Consider the following 24,198-nt stretch of genomic DNA (forward strand, 5'->3'; position numbering starts at 1 on the left):
AGGCACAGAAAGGGGCAGGTGTGATTTTACACCCTTCCCTGCTGTTTGCACTTCCTGCAAGCTTTGTGCAGTGTTGCTGGCAATATTTTTGTACTTTTTCAGGTGATTGACATAGCACCTCACAGGACACACTCACAGGATCAGGAGAATTATGTGATACACCATGGATTCATGTCCCTAAAAAATACCAAGGCTCTAACTGATTAGTTACTGTTTGAGTCTAGAAGTGGGCAGTACAAACTTCTCATTTTTCACTTTCAGGTGCTCATGGGGAAAGCACAGCATATTCTTCCAGGTCTTTGCACAATATTTGTTAGCTACATACAATAACAAATCTCATTTGCATCACTGCTCAACAGCTCAACATGAGGAACCCAAACTACTGGCCTATCCCTAAGACAACACAAAAATAATAAAACAAATATGTTTTGCTTCCCACTTCAGCTGCATTTGGGATTTTTGATTTTTCATGATATTTTAAGATGTACTTGTAGTTTTCTTGTTATGTCTAGGCTCTGAAGTAGGGTTTGTCATTGTTGTGAAACCAAGATTAATCAAGGATTAATACAGAAATAGATGTTCTAAACTATCCTTGTACTTGTGCTGGTCCCTAGGAAGGCCCAGTGGGTGATTTCTGTCTGTGTTCAAATATGTAAAGCAACAACAAATAGTCCCACACTTTATATTTCAGATAAACAATTTAATGGCATCTTAACATTGTCTTCACAATCTTATAACATGCATATTTTACTCCTTATGAAGCTGAAATCTTTTTAAATACAAGTAATTCTACTGAAATTGTAGAAGTTTCAAAACCATTTTAACATACTGAAAATAAAAAAATCTAAAAGACCGGTCTAACAGCCATTAAAATGCAGGAAAAAGCAAGTGGACTTCAGTAAAAGAACATTCATTTAACAGCTACATTTTCTCCACTAAGTATTTATGTGTTAAGAGAAACAGAGTAAATGTAAAAGAACAGAAGTTATTTAAAACTAGAATTTCTAATGCTAGAAACAGCCTTGAAACAACTTCCTATGTAGTTCTATTTATTTCCAAATTTAAAACTGGCCAATTTTTTTCCCAACATTTTGAAGCACAAGGGAGGAAAGGTGGAAAATGCTCTGCAGGGGTTGCAGTTATGGATCTCTTAAGTTTATTTGTGTAAAGGAATTAACATAGTATTAAACACACTGAGTATGACAGAAAAATGCAACAAATCACTAACTCTGAGAGAAAAACAGCCCTGCAAGCAATGCCAGGGCACTGGATATTTCTGCATTTTAAGCAAAGAGCTTTACAGCATCTTTAATTTTCCTTTTCCTGTCCATTTTGGAGAGTGCAGTCCAGCCTGCCTCGCGCATTCTCCTCATGGTTTTGAGTTTCAGAGCAGAGCCTGGAGATTTCACACTGCATGGAGCTGGGCTCTGGGAAGGAAAATAAAGCCATCCTTTAGTTTCTGTTAACAATCTGATTAACTGCTTGGTTTAATCTTAGGAAAGGCTAACATACCTTTTTTGGTGCTGTGGAATGTAATTGTGAAGCTTGTGGATAATCTTTGCACAAACTTTTAAATATTTCTTCTTCCGAGACTATGCTCTATTAAATTAAAAGTTAAAAGTTAAATTGAAAGTTACTTAGTCACACTATATTAAAAATACTTTTTCTTTCCCCCTAAGGATATTAAACTATGAAAAAAAAAGTTAAGATGTCATTATGAGGCTTAACAGTTCCATAAAAAGAATGTTAATTATGTACATACAACTACAATTCCAGAAAGAACCAATAAATTAAAAATATACACATAAATATTGGCTTGAATGTGGAAGCCCAAACTCTTTATTTCCATTCTCAGCCCCAGCAGTGAGCACAAAGAGCTGCTCAGCACATGATTTGTTCTCTGGCTCTTACCAGGAGGTCAGTGTGCTCAGAGCTGTCTGACTGAGTGTCCAGCTGCACAAGCACTTTCTGCTTTTTCCTGCTGCTCTGCTCTGCAGGCAGGTTTGTGCTTCTTCCACTCTGCATTTTATCCCTTGGAGGAGTCTTTATAACATATGTCTGGGAAAGAAAATGTTTCTCTTTTTTAGATTATATTTTATGGGGTAAGTATGGAATCTAAAGCCAAACTCAGGACCCAGTTTACAGTCTGAGTGTCCAAGAATTCACCTGAGAGAAATGGTGGAACTCTGATCTTTCCATCCAAACATGAAGCAAAGATCCAAACAAAGTGGGGTGGGGTATAAATATCATTTTTTATACTATTTTTGTTGCCAAATGAGGAGAATGAAGGGGAAGCTATGGAAGAGCTGAGTTTCATGGCACATTGTATTTAAGTTCTCCATGCTTATCTGCAGAAATTTAGGTTATTCTGAACTGTAGCCACTCCATTGGACTCTATCAAACATCAAAGAAAATGGGAACAAACAAAACTGCAGGAAAAGGCTTCCAGAGAAAGACTGATAGCTATATCAAGATTGGTGTTACTTAAAATAGTTTTTTCATTAGAAGTTAAACTGAGAAGCATTGAATGGTCCAGTGCAACCCTTTTTTTGACAGATAACATCAAAATGGTGCTGGATTCCATTGTTCCAATGTGAAAACCACAAGTGAACTCCTGACAGGAAGAAGGGTGAGTTCTGCAGTCAGGACTACTTTGATACTTTGACCATTTTTACAGCTATATCAGCTTTTTTCTCTTCCATAGAGGAAAAGTGCCTTTACAAATGGACACTTTTAATACTAAGTAAAACAATTGTAGAGACATAAAAAAATCAACAACTGAGCAAGAAAAATTACACACTGGGAGCCCTTTCAGAAACTGCTGTCTAATATCTCCATGGAATGGTGTGACCCTTTAAAATCCCTTCTTATCCCAGGGGAAAAAAAAATCATCTACAGAGAAGTAAGAAATACAGGCAGAAAAATGCAACAAGAAAAATTCACTGTTAGGAGTTACAAAACTTCAATGTTGGACTGCCCAAGGGGCTTCCTGTTCAGAAGAACACATTTTTTATTTTTACTTTTATCTTTTTAATTTTAGGAATATAATTTGGAGACTTTCTATTTTTTACATGAATAGATTCACTGTATAGATCTAAACAAGGTTTAGGAGTACCAGGAACATAAGTCTGTATTTTCTATAATTTAAAAAGTTTGAAGTCAAAAGCATTCCAATGTCTTTGGTTGAATGCAAATAAATTGTCATGGCATTTCAATTGATTCTACACATATAAACACTCCCAAATTCTAAAAGCAATTAAAAAGTTCAAGTTACCTTGTGTTTCTTTTCACTTTCAGGAATCATACTGCCAGAGTGCTCTTTTACGAAATTCTCCTACAAAAGAGTTATGTGACAGCAAGGAAATATTTATTTGATTTAAGTTGTTAAAAATGTTCTTGGTGTAATGACAGAGCACAGTCTATAATCACAGATTGCTACAAAGTTCACACAAAAATATGACCAGATTTAGCACAACCCCAGCATTCCAAAGTCACTATTTTTCTGTTCAGTTTCATTTCTAATCCAGCTCTTCCCACAGCACAAGTCCAGGCCACACCTCTCACCCCCACTGCTCAGGGAATAAAAAACTCCACCTTTTCTTCCATTTCTGCTTTCAGTTGTTCCTTAAGGGAGGACAGTTCCTTTTTCAAACATGACAGCTCATTTTCCTACAAACCATTAAATAGAGGACAGGGTTAACTATGCACAGCCCAGAAAAAGGAAAACAGTCCCAAGTGAGACAGGGACTAATTAACAGGGACACTCATTAGGTACACAAGATAATTCTATTTGCTTTTCAGCCCTATACTTGAAGCTTTGCTTTAGCTTGTTTAAAAAAGACTGAAGCACTGTTAGAAACAGGTACTTGATCAGAACTGTTCAAGGTAATACCTTAAAACCCTTGGGAGAACAGGGGTGAGAGGGCACAATCTAAATATTTAAAACAAAAGTTTCCTATTCAAAGTGGGGAGTCAGAACATGACCCACTACCTGGAGGAGCAGACACAAACACACTGCTACTCCAATTTCTTTTTAGAAACATTTTGAGTTTTTAGTGCCCAGAATAAGATCTGGTGCAGCAGGTTGGGTGGGATTGCTACTGGTAAAAATTCAAACCACACTGGAAAAGTTCCCAGAGAACTGTCTCTGGTGGGAAAGACCCCAGAGCACAGTAGGAAAAGAAACTTTTGAAGCAAACTGAAAAAAGATTTTTAGAAGTCACACACTGACTGAAGATCACATCTTTTGTCTCTCTGTGCTGTGGGTGGGCAAGAGGGAGGGATTGGAAAAAAAAGTGTTTTAAAGGTTTATTTTAATTCTCATTACTCACTTTTAATTCTATTAATAATATTTTTTTATACTATTTAAGTTTGAATCTGCTTTACCCTCAAAGTGTTTTTCTCCTAATCTTTATCTCAACTCAGTCCCTGAATTTTTCTTTCCCCTCCACTGCTCAACTACAGCAGAGAAAAATGAGTGAATGTTTTTTTGTGTGTGCCTGGCACTTAGCCAGTATAAAACCACTCCACAAGGACATCAGCCCCTTCACTCAATTATTGACCATTGCAAAGTGCTCCTTACCAGTGCTCTTTCTGATGATATCTGCTTTTGCTGTTTCATTTTGTATACTTTTAACTCTGCATCTTTTTCTTCAACCAATTTATCATATTCATTCTGTGGTAAAAAAACCAAACCAACAACAAACTCAAAACATGTGACTAAATGTTACAATTATAGAGTTATCCAGTCTTAAAACATCATTTTTTCAAACCAGGCTCTTAAGATTCAGAAAGAAAAGATTCGTTGATGCTTCTGCACAAACTGTAAAACAGAAAATGCTCAATTCAAATATTATTTTGTGGACTGGCAGAGAGTGCTTTTTTTCTGTGCAGCAACATGTGCTCAGCACTAAGAGCCAGCTGTGCCATCTTTATTAATGTATCTGCTAAAGATATTGCAAAATGAGGAATAGAAAGGTAAACTAAAATGTGTCAAGCTAAACTGCTGACAGTCACTAGGTAACCTCTGAGAAAGAGGCCAAACTGATACTGAAAAATATTGCATTCACATGGTATCAAAGGAAGCCTGAATTGAAAAAAAATCTAAAAATCCCAGAAGTTTAGATGACCGGAATTATCTGCCCATAGGAATCTTTTCAAAATCTTCAATGAATTTGATTTTAGATGATGCAAAGTCCAGCATGTGTTCAGCTTCCTTTTCCCAGACTCAGGCCTGTTTCTGCTTTTGAAAGGTCATTTATGTGGTGTCACAAGTTATAAACATGGTATTGACATGGTATCACACATTGCAAACCACAGCAAGCAGGAAAATCTCTGACCTTGTGCTTTTCCATCAGTGCCACCATCTCAGTTATCTTGTGCTGACATCTGGCATCAGTTTCTCTCTGTATCATTGCAGTTTCATCACAAAGCAACCTCATCTTTTCTACCTGTCAGTAATAAATTGCATTTCATTCATCAACATAACAATATATTTTTTTTTAAATCTTAATTTCTTCTTCCCCCTGTGGGTACAAAGTTTGCAGTCCCACTTGGGCTTTATTTGCTTTTAAGATCCCTTTCAAATGCCTCATCTTTTCTGCAGATTGTTTACATGGGCAAGATCAAAGGTACAGCCATGGCAGGCAAGCTCACTCCAAACCAAAATGCCATTTCAAGCACTCTGCCCTAACATTTCTTAGCATTGCCATCAAAAAATGTGTGGGCAGAAAAATACTAATGTGGGAGAAGTTATAATCTAATTTAACTGGGCTGACTTTATACCAAGGGTGGAATTTCTTTGAACTATATCTTGAAAGAAAGAATTTTTAATTGAGTTCTCATTTTCAAAGACATATTCAAATACTTCAACCTAAGCACCTAACAGTACTAAAGCTTTGTTCACAGGGATTCACAACAAGTTCCATTTATCTTAATAAGACTTAAATATGAGCAAGGAGTCTGGCCAATAAATCTTCATAAAAACATTTTAAATTAAAAAAATAAATTGCAGTAAAAATTAACACCTCTCACCTCTTCACGAAGTTTATTTTCATTTACTTTTCTTGTTTCTATGTCTTTTTTATAGATGTCAACTTCTTCCTTATGTTGCTTGTTCATATTTTCCATCTCTAACTGCAATTTATTCACCTTTGGAGAATGCAGAATTGCTGCTGTTATTTGTTTAGTAATTACTATGTTGATGATTTTTTCTTACCTGTTATTTTTGAGCACAAACACTGTTACTTTTCAGGTATGATTCAAGTGTTTCCTATTTAAAAGTTCAGGTTTTTTTTTTTTAATAAAGAGTTGAACTTTGGCCTGAAGTGAGTTAGAAAATACTCAAAGGAACAATGGCAACAGCACAATGGGGAAGACTGCCCTAAGCAGTCACCCTAAATGCTTTGAATGCCTCAGGAAAAAACAAACACAGATGTTTGTTTCTTCTCTCTTGTAAATCTGTATCAGATTTTCACAGGTTTTATGGTACATTTTCCTCCCAGCAGTGCATTTTGATTACAGTTTTTCCTTTTAAGTTTATCATATGAATAGCCTCAAAAAACTCCACTTTTCTTCAAGTGCAGTACCCAAAGCTGGACACAATATTCCCATCAGAGGGATTGCCACTGCAGAACACATTTAAAGAACAGACTAAAAAGAGTAATATATATATATATATGTATATATATGTCTTTTAAATGCTTTTCTGTTACAATGAGGTTGCTGAACCCTGTTCAGTCCACTATCAACAAAAGAAAAAAAAAGTAAGGAACAGATTAGAAGCATCATAACTGCAATTTGAATCCATCTCTTAAATGTCCAATAGTCAGTGCCCAATGATTAAAATGGAACCATCTTCTAAAAACTATGAGCTCATTCCTGCAAAGTCTATATCCCAGATCCATAAACCAGCTCAGAATGTATTTAACAAGTATTATCATTACTTACACTGGGACTTAAAACACTCACCTCATCTTCTACATGATGTTATTTAAACCTACCTTCCCTTCATAAGTGTTGCTTTTCTTGCTTTCTGCAGTAATTTTCTTTTTCAGCACCTTATTCTGTTGAAATAAAATGAAACAAGCACTGTATCTTAATAAGTTCACAGAATTATGTCATGGTTTAACTGCATCAAGAAATTCCAGCTTTCATCAGGCAAATAACTCTCTGTTGTGCAGCTCAGGTTCCAGAACAATTCTTCAAACAAATGAATGTTCAGCTAATTTCTGTGATAATTACTGTTTCTTCATGACCTTAGGAAAGGCTCCTCCTGAGCAGCAGCAGGGAATAACAAATGAGGAGCAGAATGGGAATTAAAACTAAGATGCTGCTGACAGAAGGTGTGAAGATGTCATGACCAAAAATACAAGTTATTTATTTTTACACTGAAGTTTATACAATTTGTGCTAGTGCAGAATTCTTTTCTACTAGTGATAACTGAGATACTCATACAAGTACATAAATAACACTATGCACTAAATGAAAAAGAGTAGAAGTTTATTAAAGATATTATTTTTGTAATTGCTTTTTTCAAATTAAGGCTCATTACACAAATCAAGTGATTCCAAAGCTGACTCCCTAGTTTGCTCAGGGTTAGGATAAAAAAGGAGAATTTTTAAATTACATAGGTGTATCTAAAGACATCACAGCAGACACAAACCTGCTGAAAAGGCAACCCAAAGTATAATGTGTTTATGTATTTGTGACATTTAAAATCTCTACACACCTCCTGTTGCAACTCTTCCATGCATTTGGTTTTATTTTCCACCTGTTTCTTCAGATTATTCATCTGAAAGAGATATTTCAGGCGTGAATTAGTAAGTTCAACAAATGACTCCCTATGTGAGCAATTCCTGTAAATGTTCTCAAATCTGCCCTTGCACCAGTCTGGTTTGTTCCAATGGGACTGAAACACCAGCTGACATGTTAGAATAATCAGAGTTTTAGCCATAAAGTACCACAAGATGTTAATTAACAGCAGTGAACCAGTTCCTTAGTGGTTATGGAATTAAGAAAGAAGAAGAAAAAAACCCCCAGCATTTTCACAATTTAAAAAATGCACTTGGTATGAAGTTCCCTACATCAATGAAAAAATGAATTTTCCCAATTATTTTCTACAATCTTCAATGGCTTTTCCTTTCTTGAAATTTCATTTTCAGTTCTCTTAACCTGAAATTAAAATTGTAAATATTAGGCTTTTACAATGAAATTTTGAAATCCATTCTAATGCTAAAAACCCCAGGTTGCTTTGAACCAATAGAAAGAAAGTAAAAATGTTTGTATCTATTTAAGCTCAAACTCACAATACATATAAAAAGCTAATCCAGAGCCCATCCATCACTGAGTGGGTATATAAAAAACAGAAAAACAGGTTCTCTGTTTGCCTGAAAACAAACAAATCTTCAATATTAAACTTCCAGCAAAGAGTGAACATCCCAGTGACTGTGCTTGTCTTTTGAAATACCAGGGCTCACATGTGGACACACAATGGCACAGCTGGCAGCAGCTGGGAAAGAAGAAACCTCTGGCAGAGATCACATACCCCAGGCAGAGCTCTTCAGAAAAAATCCCAACAAAGATTTTACATTGAATGCTGCCCTGCAGGTTCTGTAAGATATTTTCATGACACAGGACATACATTTTCTTCTCTTTCATCCAGTGTACTTTTCATCTCTTCACCTGTCTTTGCCATTTTCTCCTTCAAAGACTCCAGTTCATTTCTAAGTACCAAATTAACAAACATTAGTATATATTTACATATTGCCTTTAACTTGTTTTCAGTACTTCTAATAAACCCATGTTTTATTTTCTAAAAAGAGCTGCTAATGTTGATGGGAACTTCATAAGCTGCTCAATGAAAATGTTCTTGAAATGCAGCGACAGGCCCAGTAAGTCAATATGTGAACTGTCCATACTTCTTTTAAGTAGGAAAAGATGTTCCAGGAACCCAAGGAAAATACATCCTGACCTGGACTATTGCAATGCAGCTGTGAAACATGGGAGCTGCCTATTGAACTGGGGATACAGAGAGTAACTCTGATCCAGTTTTGCCTTGTCACATTTCATCCATAACCTTCAACTTCCATTTGAATTTCCTTCACACCTGAGATGTCTAATGCAAAACAAGACAGCTCTTACTATGGAATACAAAATGATGGCAAACATTGTATCTGCAGCAACTGGTATTTCTAATCTGAGAAAATTTCTACTTGGCCAACAGCAATTCTGAATAGTTTCTGTTTAGCTATATAATCTAGAAAAACATTAATCAAAAAATCCCAGAAAGCAGCATTTGAACACAACTAACTATTTGAGTCTACTTCCTTTAACAATATCAGTTAATAATATTTGCTTTTACTTGCCTTAGCTGGCTATTTGCCTCTTCTAGATTTTCAACTAACTGCTTTGTATTGTCTTCTTTTTTCTTACTATCCTAAATAAAGACCCATGTGTCAGCAAAGAAATAAAATTCAAAGTGACTTCTTAAAAAATTCAAAGCCATCCAAAGCACACAGACCTGCCTTGTTCACAAGTGTAAATACACTTCCTTTCCAATTCAAATACAAAAAGTAGCTCAGGTACTCTACAGACCCAAGTCATGTTGCAGCTCATCATCTAATTTGCAAAACTGAGTCATTTGTCAAACTGAGTATTGTCCTTTCAAGAAAGCTGGAAGTTTACAACTTGCCTCTTGTTGTTCTTGCAGTTTCTTGAGTTCTGCAGCCACAGCATTTTTCTCTTGTGCTGTTTGTTCTTTCTCTAGTGAAAGCTTACTGAGATACACTGTTAGCTGTTCATTCTTTAACCTAATTTAAACCAAATGGCCAAGAGGAATAAGAAGATGGATTTTGAAATCTCCTTTTAAATTAAACATACCCATTATCAAGTGTCATTCCATGCTGAAAGAAGTCCAAGCCTTTATCTACAAATACAAGCTTTGCAGCAGAGTCAGAGAGATGTAAAAAGGTGACAGAAGAAGGAAAGAAAATCAGAGTCAACTTTTATATAAATATAATGGTTAGTGAAGATGATGTATTTTAAAGCAAGATTAACAATGAATTCAGAAACTTTCTCTTCTTGTTAAATAAGTTAGAGAGATATGGAACAACTACATATGCCATAGAATACATATAAATAGAGAAAGGGGAATTTAGAAATGTAAGTATATAAATAATGTCATATATGTGGTTCAAAACTTCCATTAGAAAACAATCATAGTTCATTTCACTGTGGATTAAAGCAACTTCTATATTACACCAAAACTAATTCAATGTTATATTTTCAAAATGGTCATACGCCTCTTGTTCAAGATCTGTTTTCAGAGTCACAAGCTGCTTTAAATAATCTTGTTCCTTCTCAGCTGTACTTGTCAGCTGTGCTTTCAAACCATGGAATTCTTTCTGCAAAATGAAAAGGAAGAGTTTTGAGTATCCATGTGCAAACTCCAACTGCTGGAGGTTATCAGACATGAACTAAGAGCACAAGGCTTTCAGAAGAACCAAAAAACATCCATGCCATGGATTATCCAGATTGCATCTTTCCAGTCTCTGCTGGGAGCTGGAAGTGGCGTGAGACAGTGAACTGTGACACCAGTGCTGTTCATGTCTGTCCCCTGCTGTGAGTTTCATTACCTGGGCTGCAAAATTAGGGTGGGACCCTGCTCTGGGTGCTGTTTCTTATGTATAAACTTGTATACAAGTTCATGATGTGCAACTTTACTATTTCTAAAAACATGTTACTATTGCCCTGCTTCAGACCTCTCTCATTTGGAGAGCATTTTCATTTCTCTCTCCCCATTTTTCTCTCTCTGCATATTTTCTACAGTAGCCTCAAGATTCTTCTTCAATCAAAGTCCTCCAATTTGCCAATTTTAGAAAATGAGTGAAACTCAGTTCAGAACACTCAATGCACAGATTATAACAAGCAGACACAGTAAAATGCACACCTGATTTCACACTATCTTAACTGTAGTTGATATGGATTCTTATTAGGCTTGTAAATATAAAATCATAATGAAAATAAACTTCTGTTAAGAGTGTATTTCATATAGCTTAGACTTCTGTGACAGAAAATGGGCCTGTGTCACAGCACAGAAGGGTTCCCAGAGGCCAGAGCTAATTACCTTCCTGGAAGGAAGAAAAAATGGGAAAACTTTATATCCAGAGGGAGTGGCATTTGAATGGGCATGAACAAAGAAGAAATAACCAAAAACCTTGAGAAGGAAAACCAAAAGCACAAGAGACAAGAAAAACCAAAAGCATGGGAGACAAGAAAAACAGAGGCGATAAAGAAGTTCTTAAAAGAAAACACTGAAATTGTGTGTGAGAAAGTTTAGTAGAAATGTTAAGGTAGACTAGATGGTGTTTATTTATGGCATTTAAGATACTTACAAAGCAAGAGGAATTTCATATGAAGAGCAAATGCCATGAGATTAATAAAATGAACATTTACCAGAGTTTCTGACAGCTCTTCAAGTTGCACTTCTTTATCACATTTTACTTTAGTCATCTCTTCTACAGCACATGGAATGTAAAATTAATGGAACAGGAATAATTTTTCATTATTAGCAGGCAGTATAAAACATTTACCCTTTTGCAATACCCAGTTCTCAAAACTTGTTGGATTAAGTGAAGAAAATGAAAAGCTAATTTATGACTTAATCTAAATGTAGATTTGAAAAGATGATTCAGACATTAGCAAATCTATATCTGAAGAGAAGCTAAATATTTATCCTAAATAAAATTTAGAGCCTATTATGTTTTCCACAATTATAGCTTCAAATAAACCATGGACTGTAAGACTGGAGTATTCTCCAAGTATTGATGCACCTGCATTGTTCCAGAAAAAATCTGAACTGCTGAAGGTATCAGATGGATATGATGAGAAAGGAAACCAGTTGTTACTAACTTCCAGATGGTTTCTGTGTGCACAGTCACAATTCTGGTATTTTTTACAAGTTCTCAACAGCAAGGCAGAGCTCTTACTCTGGGGACTAAGGAGCACATCCCTAGAAACCACAGGGTATCAAATGGATGATATTTAAAGAGAACCCCTGCCAGCATCATTCCACTTCCAGCATGGGGAGGGTCACAGAAACCTCCATGGGAGGGTTTTATCTCTGCTGCAGAAGTCACTCCTGGCACCTGCAGTGCTGCTGCTCTGCGCTGCAAACCAAAATGACCTGCAGAGGAATTCATGCATGAGTGGTCTGACTATTGGAGCTATGCACAGCACTGCCCTTTGGCTGCTGCCAGTACCAATGACCCCCAAAGAAAAGGGATCAGCTGAGTAAAAATAAATCCAGGCATTCCTGACAGGTACAGGTACTGTAAAATCATTTGTTCAACTACTAGAGACAGTCCATTTCCAGAAAAGAGCAGAAAACATTTTTATTACTGCCCAGCTAATTTTCTGCCTTTCTACAAGCCTTACCCAGTTCAGCAGATTTATTCTGGAGCTCCAAGGTAAGCAGCTTTGAATCATCTTCAGATTTCTTTAATCTAGGAAAATGGTAAATGAAAAATCCCAAATGTAGAGTACAAAGCACTGCATTTGAAACTTACAGGACAATAAGACAAAGTCTTACCACAAGCACTTTAAGAACATTTAACTTTTAACAGGCAGATAATTTATCTGCCTGCAACACACATCAAATTACAGTTTTACAACCTCAGAACAGTAGACATAAAAGTAAACAAATATATATCTACAGAAATCTGTATTTTTTAAAGACAGAATTATGCAAGTTGAAGGGGGCAAAATTTACTTTTTATACAGTATCAACTATCACAAACAAAAAAAATTACATAAATTCTCTGCATTTAGACCACTGTGTGAAAAAAACCTCCAAATTTCAGCTTCATTTCCAATTGTTCTTGGTTTTGTTATAGACTGCAACCTGTAAGATCACTCTTGGAATTTCAACTCATTAATTTACCTATTTTGCTCTTCTTGCAGCAAGCTTTTCAAATTGGCAACAGAACTCTCAAACTCCTCTGTCAGGGCTGCAAGCAAAGCCTTCATTTTTTTACATTCTTCCTCCTGCTCTTCCTTTTCTCCAGTGACCTGAATTAATGTTTTCACTGTAGTCTGGAATTCAGTTTCCAAGTTCTTCTGAGCAACCTTCAAGACATGATATCATTTCTAAACATGTTTTCCAACAAACAGCTACAGCAGTTTCGTGTCTAAAGTATCCATAATTATTTATGCAAATGATCATCTATTCTATTTCTACTGTAAAGCTATAAGTAAGGGGTACCTCTGCCTTTTGCAATGAAATTTTAGCCTCTTCCAGCTCTGCCTTCAAATGTTCTTTACTGACCTGGGATTCCTTTAACATTTCTTCATTATGTACTAAACAAAAAAAAAAGTTTATATTGTTAAAAATAGGATATTTACTAAAAAATGCTGCTAAAAATGGAAAATTACATACATTTGAAGAATGTAACAAAGACCAATGGTACTGACATCATCTACTATAAAATGATAGATAAAATTTGAATATAGATGGCTTAAAATATTGAAAAGTAAGTTCTGAAAAGTAAGTTTCCTCAGTGACATCTACCTGACTTTAAATTTGCAAAACTGAAGCAACATATTTTCCCCTTGCAATTTTCAAAAGCTCTCACTGCTTGACTCACCCTAAAAACTGCCCTGCCAGTCCTGCTCCCACATGAGCAGCTCCTGTTCCAAACAAAAATAAGGCCTTCAAGGCCCCAAAATTCTGCTGCCAACCAGCAACAGAATAAGACTATCATGGCCCTGTTTCCTATGCTTCTAATAAACAATTACATATAATAAATAAACAATCATAAACAACTACATTGAAATTCTGTAAACAATTACATTTAAATACAGCAGGCAGAACTCTTACATTTTGCTTCCATTAAGTCAGCAATCTTATTTTTTGACGTCTGCAGCTGAGCCTTGATGTCTTTTATGACATCATCTTTTTCATCTCTCTGTATGGTAAGAGCTGAAATCTAGAAAAATGCAAGAAATATCATCATGAAGTCTGGAAAAGGGACAGATAATAATTTTCATTTGTACCCCAGCTATGATAAGCAGACATTTTGCTGTCATTGAAGTTAGATTAGATAGATAGATAGATAGATAGATAGATAGATAGATAGATAGATAGATAGATAGATAGATAGATAGATAATATTTGGCTAGATACAATCTTAGCCAAATATTGATCAAGTCACACTCTAAACAAAATGTTCTCCAATTCAAAATCAAACCATCAATTCCAGTAGACTAAAGGTACTGAAACATCATTAAGCTTAGCAGAATTTGACTTAAATGCAGCTTCAGACATTATTTTGTCTTTTTTACTAATACCCAGAAACACTTCTTGGCTCTTGCATTGCCCCTTTAGGCACAATAAAGCTCGACATATTAGATGGTAAAATGAGCAAACCTGCTTTTCCTTTTGGCTGACTTCCAGTCTGCATTCTTTCTCAAACTTGTCCACTTTTTCCGCTTCTTCTTTTACTTTGGAGATACAGTAACATCCATAGTTAACATTCTAGCTGAAATATACTCCAAGTTCAATACAACTTCCACTTTAAGATTGCTTGGAATTCTACAGCTCTACCATTTGTTTTCCAAGAGTAATTGTTGAGGCAATGTTTGATTTTATAATCAAAATACAAACAGAAAAGACCATGTGAAAATGAAACAGGAACATAGCAGGCTATACATACAGAGAGAGAGCATTTAGCTAAAGTTTCTGTAGCTATACACTAGTGGATTCTCATTTAAATAAACAAACTATGTGAAATAAATATTGATCTCTAGACTGTACTTCACAGACGAAACTTCAATTTTGAGTGACTGTTTGAAAAATAAAGTTCCAGCTTTGGCCCAGTGGAACAGCAACAGAAGTGGCCAGGCAGTGACCAAAGGCAGCATGAATAAAAGAAGGGTCCCAGTGTCTCAGTGTGAGCTGCTCACCATTCCAGCACTTCACATCTGCCTGCCCTGACACTGCGTGTGTAACACAAGCTATGAAGTACAAAACTGAGCCAGCTGCATAAACTCAATAAACAGAATTCTCACATTTGAAACTCATTTCCAGTCTGTCGTTCTCTGCTTGCACACGAAGCTCTTCAAATGCCACTGTCATTCTCTAAAAGCAAAATTTAATATTTGAAGTTCAATATTGGAAACCCTGGAACTTCTCCAGGGGCTGCTGCCCACCTCAACCATTCTGAGGAACCAGCAGGGAGGTGAAACAGAGCCCAGAAAGAAGCCAGAAGTTGTGTCAGTGACCCAGCACTAAGCACACATCACCCAGATCACAGGGATCTACATCCCACACACTGCTGCACCTTCTCCATTGAATGTGTTTGATAGAACACAAAAATAATTCTTGAAAAGGGATTGAAAACCCAACTTCCTGCATCACACATGACATGATACCCACACATGATGGATACAAACAGTATCCCAACATAAACATGGCACTCAGCTCATCTCACATAACTCACATTCCTTTCATCAAGCTTGGTCACTTACTTCTACGTTGCTGTGAAGTTCCTCATACAATTGTATTGTTGCTTCCTTTTCCTGTTCATCTATCAAAGCAAGAACATAGGAGAAAGTTTTTCTTTTGAACAAGAATGCCAGCTGCCCAAGTCATAATACTTAATCAGCATAATGAATTAAAAAAGGAATTATCAGCTCCATTCTTATTAAATAAGTCATTATGAAACATGGTGCCAAAAGTTACAATCTAAAAAAATTTAGAATCTAGGGAAAATGTGTATTTCATTGAAACATTGAGCAAGCTCAGCTTTTAAATTTCCTTCCCAAGATATTTTTTTCTGTGAAAAGTGTAATTCTGGATCAGCTTATGTGACCATATTAATTATTATAGTATTAATGCTGTTGAATCATAATGTATCAAAACTGTTAGTATTTATAAACTGTAATCTATAACCACAGATCTGTCATAAAATTGCAACACTCCATGTCCATATTTTCCTTCTTTCCTTTCACTTTTGTAATTGATAGAAAACAATTAAAAAGAGAACAGTAACAGAAACAGGTATCAAAAAAGAACAGTACATCTATGCACTGTGTTTCTAGAATTAAGTGTATTCCAACTATTCTAGTGTTTCTAGAATTAAGACAAAAAAGAAACAGACACTTCTTAAGTATCCACAATCAAGTTAGTAAAATTCTAAATTGCATATAAAGTAAAATTCCCAATGAAGAACATGTTTTAAAACCTCAAGAATTTAAACTTCATTAGGTTATCCAACTGTCTTGGCTTGTTCAGTTTCATGAGAAGAATTCCAGTTACTCATTATACCTTGGGGTTAAGACCTTTTTTCCCCACAAATGTGTGATGGCTGAAAACAGGAAATGTCAGCTCTGGAAATTAGTTCCAGAGTGCTGGGAATTTAGAGTAGATTCTACTGCCTAAAAACAGGCATGAAGTGTCACTTCTTATGTCTGAATATATTCCCAGAGTGTGGCTGGGACTGCAAAGCTTCAATGGGCTGGGCAGCCTTGGGGAGCCCTGCCCTGCCCTGCAGTGGCTCCAGTGCCAGTTGGGGCTGTGGGCACTGCCTCAAACCTGGAGCACTGTTTGGGCACCCAAAGAGCTCCCAGGCTGGCAACCTTGCAGCAAACAATCTCACTGCCTTCAAAAGCCCTCTGCGTTCAGCATTACAAACCACAAGTCTGTTAGACCTGGGGCTTCACTTCCAATTTTGTGAGCCACTTAAAATTCAGTTCTCATTCTGAGAGCCACATCCAGTCGATCTCAACTGGAGAACTTCTCTGAACAGCACGAGAAATTTCTTCTTCTTGCTTCTGTTTGTGAATTCAGAGCAAGCTAGAAGCACATTTACTCTGATAAATAAAAACTAAAAAAGCATTTACATTTGCTGGTCTTCTCTGTGAAACGAGTGTAGGTTTCCTTGAGCAGATTACACAGATGCCTCGAAGCAGCAGCTCTAAAGGAGGAAAAAATATCATGTTTGCACAGGAGTGCACAGTACTTTGTGCACCTAAGGAGTAACAATGGAAATGACCTTCAATATTTAACAGCTACATAAAACTGCCCATGTGAAAATGGATTATTTCCACCACAAAAATATATACTTGGTTCTATTACTTACTCTTTCAAGAGATCTTTATTTTCACATATCTCATCTTCCAGTTTCAAATGGAGTTTTCCATTTTCAAACTGATTTCATAGGGAACAAATGCAAAAAGACTGTTATTGAAAAATGTATTAGAAATGCACTTTGATTTCTCAAATCCCTCATGAAAAAGTCATTTAGGGCATCAGTAGACAGAAGTCGGTTTTATCTGGTATTACATGCTGAGTCATCTTTTTCATGAAAGATGCAGTAATTAATGAACAATAATTTACCAGCAAATGAGATACTTACAGGTATATTCTTCATACACACACTCACACAGGACAGGTGCCTGCAACTTCTCAAAATAATCCCTTTCTCAAGGCACAAACCAAACTGCAACAGTCTTTAATATTTAATTGTATCAATAATAGTGTCATACTGAATCAGGAAACACTGAACTTCATCTATTCAATGTACACTATAGAATACTGGCCTGCAGTTCTTGAATGGCTTTATTCTGTGCTTCAATAATCTTTCTATTCTCTTGGAGTTTTCTTTCTTTCTGGTTTAGTTCAGTTTCCACAGTCAGTTTCCACTGCTTGATCTTCTCAGCCTCTTTGTAGAGTTTTGAGAACAATTCATTCATTGTTTCTGGATTCTATTAAAACAAGTTCCACAATTTAATCTCAAATACTATCCAATTTATAGTATTTAATATCTAATTAATATTGTTGTAGATAACATATTTCTCTCCTAGAAACATCACAAGAGTAATATTTTTCCACAGATGGTGATATAAGCTTAGATATGATCAGGAGTCCAAGTTTAAATCTTTGTGCATCCTCTATGTATGTATCAAAAGGCATTACAAAGCACACAGGAGAAACAAATACAATGAACTATCCCAAATCCCCTTCAGACATCACCAAATAGATGGGCCTAAAGACATGGATAACTTCAGTCCACCAAAATCAATAGAAGTTTTGCCAGAATTATCAGTGAAGCCAAAATTCCTTCTAGTAGGTTCTTCCCACCACTTCTGTCCTCTCCTTCTGACAGACACTGCTGAGTTAAGTAAAAGCAGCTTCAGAGACTTTGCCCAAGAGTACCTGTGATATTGCCATGGACACACACAGAATCACAGAATCACAGAATAATGAGGTTGGAAGAGACCTCTCAGATCATCGAGTCCAACCTATGCCCTGACACCTCAACTACAGCACCAAGGGCCATGTCCAGTCTTTTTCTAAACACATCCAGAGATGGTGATTCTATCACCTCCCTGGGAAGAGCATTCCAGCGTTTTATTATTCTTTTGGTGAAAATCTTTTTCCTAATATCCAACCTATCCCTTCCCTGCTGTAGCTTGAGACTGTGTCCTCTGGTTCTGTCAGTGCTGCCCTGTGGAAGAGACCGACCCTACCTGGCTCCAACCTCCCTGCAGGAAGCTGTAGAGAGCAATAAGGTCACCCCTAAGCCTCCTCTTCTCCAGGCTGAACATGCCCAGCTCCTTCAGACGTTCCTCACAGGGCTTGTGTTCCAAATCCCTCACCAGCCTTGTTGCCCTCCTCTGGATGTGCTCCAGCATCTCAACGTCCTTCCTAAACTGAGGGCCCAGAACTGGACACAGCACTCAAGGTGCAGCCTCAGCAGTGCCGAGTACAGGGGCAGAATGACCTCACTGCTCCTGCTGCCACATCATTCCTGATCCGGGCCAGGAGCCCTTGGCCTTCTCGGCCACCAGGGCACACTGCTGGCTGATATTCACCAGCACCCCCAGGGCCCTTTCTGCGTGAGCACTGTCCAGCCACACTGTCCCCAGGTTGGAACGTTGTAGGGGATTTTTGTGGCCAAAATGTGGAACTCAGCACTTGGACTTATTAAACTTCATGCTGCTGGACTCTGCCCATCCATCCAACTGATCTAAGTCTTTCTGCAGAGCTCTCCTTCCTTCCAATAGATCAACACAAGCTCCCAGCTTAGTGTCCTCTGCAAATTTACTTGGACTTGATGCCCTCATCCATGTAGTCTACAAAAATATTAAACAGAACTGGTCCCAGCACAGAGCCCTGAGGGACACCCCTGGTGCCTGGCTGCTAGCTGGATGCAGCACCATTCACCACCACTCTCTGGCCGGCCATGCAGCCAGTTCTGAGCCCAGCACAGAGTGCTCCTGTCCCAGCCGTGGCTGCAGCTTCTCCAGGAGTGTGCTGTGGGAGACAGTGCCAAAGGCCTTGCTGGAGCCCAGATACACAACGCCCACAGCCTTTCCTGCATGCACCAGGCGGTCACCTGCTCACAGAAGGAGCCCAGCTTGGTCAGACATGACCCACCCTTGGTAAAGCCCTGCTGGCTGGGTCTGATAGCCTGGCCATGCTGTGAGTGCTGTGTGATAGCACTCAGTATGAACTGCTCCATTATCTCACCTGCTACTGAGGCCAGGCTGACTGGCCTGGAATTACCAGGATCCTCCTTCCTACCTTTTTTGTACATGGGTGTCACACTGGCCAGTGTTCAATCATCTGGAACCCCACCAGTGAGCCACAACTCCTGATAAATGATGGAGAGAGGCTTGGCAAGCTCATCTGCCAGCTCCCTCATCACCCTGGCATGGACCCCATCTGGACCCAGGGATTTATAAATATCCAAGTGTCCCAGCAGTTCTCTGCTCACACACAGAGCAGGAAGGAAAAGCACCACCCTTGTGCCCTTAGAACACCTTGAAAGTGCCCTACAAGCAGTGCTGGGCCAGTGGTCGAGGCAGGGAGAGCAACAAACAAGCCCTAAGGGCCCTTTGGTTCACTTACAACACTCCCAAACACCATCCTTGTTTTGGCTGCATCACACTTTTGTTACAGTCCTGATGGTACTTTAATAGCTTAGGATTAAAAGAGTCAAAAAGTTGTCAGGAATATGAAAATCAGCAGAAAGAGCACAAGAAATGTGTTTTATTTTGTGGTAGCAAACAGTGTTTTGTAGCTGCAAAGTACAGAAGGTATTGCAAAAAAAAATGAGCTGTACTGAATTGTGCTAAAGCAGAGATCTGCTGGTAAAGACACTGTGAGAAGAATACAGTGCTTGAGGAAACCACTGAATTCATTGTTTTACAGATAAAATAAAGCCAGACAAGGCAATTGGGATAATCTACTTCAGTTTTCCAAAGAATACTCTGACTTCAACCCTTCTGCCCCTCAACAGAATATTCAGAACCAGTTCCACAAGGATACTTAAGTGTTTAAATCTTACTCTAAATAAAGCTCATAGACTTCGCAGGCACTTCAAACAAAGAAAAAAACAACAACAATATTGCAATCACCCTAATTTTTAAAGATTTGTTTCCAGGCATGTTCACTAAATCACAAATATCTCCTCCAAGTTATTCAGCTTTAAACAGGAGACAGAAAACATTATTCCCTTTTGACTACTCCCTTTAGCCCTAAAATATCTACTGAATAATGCTTTAGGCACTGTTTGGGAACAAATTCAAAAGACCCCAAGGAATTAATTAGATGGGCAGAGTTGATACTTAGCTCACCTCTTCATCTACTTCAGAGCAAAGTTTCACTTGCTGTGAAATTGTATCTGAAACATGAAGAGATTTTGATCAATGTATTTCTAAAACAAGTAACAGTGAAACTGTATTTAACAGTTACAGATATGGAACTGTGAGACTACTCATGAAAATTAAAACCTGACAATATATAAAAATCTAAAGAAGGTGCATGGCAAACATTCCAGTTGTACCTGAATCAGTGATTTCGCCACGGCTCCACACATCGAATGGCAGCTTAAAGTCATCATCTGAACATCTATTAAAACCCTGCACAAATTAAAAAATTAGTTCCTTATGGGTAGATTTGTAAAAAAAGAATTGTAAAATCCAAGAGAAAAAAATCCCTACAGATGATGTGAAAATAGAATTTATCATTAATAAAACAGCTGCCTACAATTTTCAAAGCCCAAGGTATTGGTAATGGCTTTGGAACTCACTTCTTACTTCCCAGTGGTTGATCAAACTGTTGGTGTCCTGCAGTTTGATTTATAGACTGTGGCCAAAGGGGAGTTTTCAATGCAGGGAACTCAGCAGCTCCTGCCTGTCTGGGCACTGCTGCATGGCAAAGGACTCAGGGAGACAAATTACTTTTTTCAAGACCAGTAGTTGATATTTCTTTTTTGCTTTACTTCCAAGGGCACTTCTAAACCATATCTGATTACGTGTCAGCATGAGAATATCCTTTTACAAGGTTTTGAAGTCACAGAAGTTCATCCTGTAAACAGCCAACTCATCTGCTGTCAGAATATCTCATCCCTAATCTCAAAATACTTCATTAGGAGCTTCGACATGAAAAAATAACTTGTTGAATTCCAATAACTCAGTGTGGGGACAGTACATTTTCACTGCACACCTGATCTAGTGAGACCAAGACACCAATGCCAGTGCGAGCATCTGAGTGGGGCCTGTGGGAATCCATAAAATCAGAGGGGTTTCAGAAAGCTGCAAAAGGCAGCCTCAGAGACAGCAGAACTGGGATTAGAGCCAAGCAGTAGCCATGAGATAGGTCAGCAGAAAAAATAATGTAAAAAGTAGAAAAGTAAGGACAAATAGAACAATGGTCTGTGTATTAATGTTTGGCTAGAATAACTCCCTAAGTTACAGAAAAGTTTATCTAGCCAGATATTAGAAAGTTTTAAGGTTAATAATGGAGCTATGTGCATTTTGCTTTAAGGCTTAAAAGCAGGTATTGTATTCAAAATAAGCAAGCATTGTTTTAACCAAAGGTACGTGTGCTTATAGTGCTTGGACTGAACTACTGTCAATGTGCTTTTGATTTGTGTGACTGGTCAAAAAACTTTTAAAGTAAGTTGTAACATTAAGTTCTTGGTCAGCTGCCTGGGATGTGAGCTGCTGGCATCTTCCCACTGTCATAACCATGTAATGAGACTGATGCTGGAAAATAAAACAGCTCAAGTCAGTTCCTCAGCAATCCCATCCCGTTGGTGATTTGTACACAGACCCCGGCCAGCGATAGAGCCCTGCTCGCTCTCTGGGCTGAATTACCCACATCAAACACGGACTTACAACACAGAGCGGATGCTTGAGAAGATGATTCCCTTCAGTTTTGATAGATAACAACAACAAAGGTCTTTGAAATTCAAACCAAAGATGTCTGTGCATGTGCCACACTAGGCATACACACAGAAATGAGTCCAGCACAGGAGCCGTCCCGGCCTATACAGGGGCAGGTGTGTGTGTGCTCCATCCCGGGGCAAGGGGCAGGTGTGTGTGTGTTCCAGCTCGGGGCTCTTTGGGAGCAAGGGGCAGGTGTGTGTGTGCTCCAGCTCGGGGCCCTGCCGGGGCACTCCCCGGGCCCAGCACTGTCCCCGTGTCCCCGGAGAAGGGCCCCTGCGCTTTCCCCCCGTCCCCTCCTCAGCCGCGGCCTCCAGAGCAGCACAGCCCGAAGGGGCAGCCGGGGGAGGGGGGGTGGGGAGAAGGTGTGATATGGGCCGCCCTCAGCGGCCCCGCGGCCGAGCACTTACCTGGGATCTGCCCGCAGACACCTGCCCAGCGCTCAGACGCGGCGGCATGAACAATTTAAAGCGGTTTTCCTTCTCCATGGCTCCGATAAAAGGGCGGGCGGGGCGGCCCCAGCTCCCGGCGGCCGCTGAGGGCGGGCGCGAAGGGCGGGAAGCGGCAGCGGCCCCTCAGCGCGGGAGAGCTCTGAGGGGAAGGGGGGGGTCACGCCTGCACAGGGAATAACTGGGAGAGCCCAGTCCTCCTGTGGCAAAAATGCGTATTTTATGATTGGCTTTTCGCGAATATTAGAATGAATATTATATGTGTTTTGTCAGAAAGTTATGCTGTATTAATGTTATGAATAAGAAGCTTGACTAGGCTAATATTCAAGCAGCAATCAATTTATTATTTAATATGGTAAAGTTTGAGCAATACAGCGCTGGGTACAGTGGGGGAAGTTTTCCCTCCAACTGCACACCGATAATTGAGGGTTACAGGTATTTATAGGGGTACTCATCAGATTTTTCAGCAGTTTCTGTTTCTAATTTTTTTACTCATCAGCAATTTTTATTCTAAATTATTACATCATGATTCTATACACTATTGTGATCTTAGTTTTTCAGGATGTATCTCAAAAGGAGTATCTCTAGATGGTGACGGTTTCATTTCTGAAAGAAGAAAGACGAATCTCATGTGGTGGGGTCTAGCTCTTCAGATGTGTGTTCACCTTTTAATTGCAGAGACTATAAATCTCATAACAGTGATGTCTAGCTTCTTTTTGGTCGAAACTATAAACTCTTGATGTGATGTTCATCTTCTTTTCTCAAGCTGTTTTTCTCTGCTTCAATAAGGCGTAAGATAAGCATATTTCTTTTATATATATTCTAAAGCTATAGTTTCAAGGATACAAGTAATATTCTAACACTATACTTCAAAAGGTTATTATTGCAGAACTCTTTATGGATTAAATGCAGGCAAAAAGCAACATTTTTAGCACTTTAATTCTAATGCTCTTAAATCAACTAGGGTTAATTTGCAAACAATAAATAGGTTTAAAGGCCTTTTTCTATGCTTTATTCTCTTCAGTTATTATTAGAATTCACAGCTCTCTCATTGTCGGGGTCTACACATTTCGCATTCACAACAACACACATCGCCTGTTTGTACTTGACACGAAACACAACTTTGTATTTTACAATTAATTTTCTTAAGTAGTAGGTTAAATCTAGTTTTAGGGTATAACATAATGTTCAAATAGAAACCATGCTATGTGAGGTACTTTTTTAAAGAAAGGACTTGGAGCGAGATAGCAGTCACAGGACACCTAAATCTTTCAGAGAAAGAGAATTTATTGCTCTCTTACCAGAAGAAACGAACTTCTTCTTGCCTGCTCAGCCATGAAGTTGCCGTCAGGATTCAGAGGAAGAAGCTGACACTGACCAGACAGAATCCTGTGTTTGAATGGAATTTATGCATCATGGATGAGGGGTATGAATATGCAACAGGTTATTGTTTTTAAGGGTTAATCCTCTGTTAACCCCTGTCTCTTTTTGGGCTTATTTTGCCCAGAAAAGGTAC

At 38.2% G+C, this 24,198-nt stretch overlaps 2 protein-coding genes across 2 annotated transcripts; both read right to left on the bottom strand.

Annotated features, from left to right (window-relative positions):
- Positions 1–711: 711 nt before the first annotated feature.
- LOC134413689 (synaptonemal complex protein 1-like) lies at positions 712–17,429 on the bottom strand. The gene is given in 27 exon segments (XM_063147732.1): positions 712–1,427; positions 1,513–1,599; positions 1,912–2,058; positions 3,275–3,334; positions 3,595–3,669; positions 4,583–4,675; positions 5,340–5,450; positions 6,034–6,150; positions 7,002–7,064; positions 7,730–7,794; positions 8,112–8,172; positions 8,642–8,723; positions 9,366–9,436; positions 9,692–9,809; positions 10,300–10,430; positions 10,787–10,854; positions 11,436–11,516; positions 12,436–12,503; positions 12,941–13,125; positions 13,262–13,356; positions 13,877–13,985; positions 14,426–14,499; positions 15,067–15,136; positions 15,526–15,584; positions 16,900–16,973; positions 17,139–17,206; positions 17,415–17,429. Coding segments are annotated over 27 exon segments (2,391 nt in total). The 3' UTR covers positions 712–1,283.
- Positions 17,430–17,481: 52 nt separating this feature from the next.
- LOC134413681 (synaptonemal complex protein 1-like) lies at positions 17,482–22,721 on the bottom strand. Its single transcript, XM_063147723.1, has 4 exons — positions 22,644–22,721; positions 20,850–20,925; positions 20,641–20,687; positions 17,482–17,763 (listed from the first exon to the last, which is right to left on the bottom strand). The coding sequence occupies exons 1-4, from the start codon at positions 22,719–22,721 to the stop codon at positions 17,584–17,586; spliced, it is 381 nt and encodes a 126-aa protein (XP_063003793.1). The 3' UTR covers positions 17,482–17,583.
- Between the last annotated feature and the right edge of the window lie 1,477 nt (positions 22,722–24,198).

This window comes from Melospiza melodia, unplaced genomic scaffold (genome assembly GCF_035770615.1).
Source record: "Melospiza melodia melodia isolate bMelMel2 unplaced genomic scaffold, bMelMel2.pri scaffold_48, whole genome shotgun sequence".
NCBI lineage: Eukaryota > Metazoa > Chordata > Aves > Passeriformes > Passerellidae > Melospiza > Melospiza melodia.

Excerpts from the sequence above, each read along its gene's own strand:
- LOC134413681 (XM_063147723.1), bottom strand. The coding sequence starts at position 22,721 with ATGGAGAAGGAAAACCGCTTTAAATTGTTCATGCCGCCGCGTCTGAGC. Across the intron at positions 20,926-22,643 it reads TGTCTGCGGGCAGATCCCAG|GGTTTTAATAGATGTTCAGA; the intron begins GTAAGTGCTCGG and ends TAATTTGTGCAG. Across the intron at positions 17,764-20,640 it reads GCTCTGAAGTAGATGAAGAG|AATCCAGAAACAATGAATGA; the intron begins GTGAGCTAAGTA and ends TTGTTTTAATAG.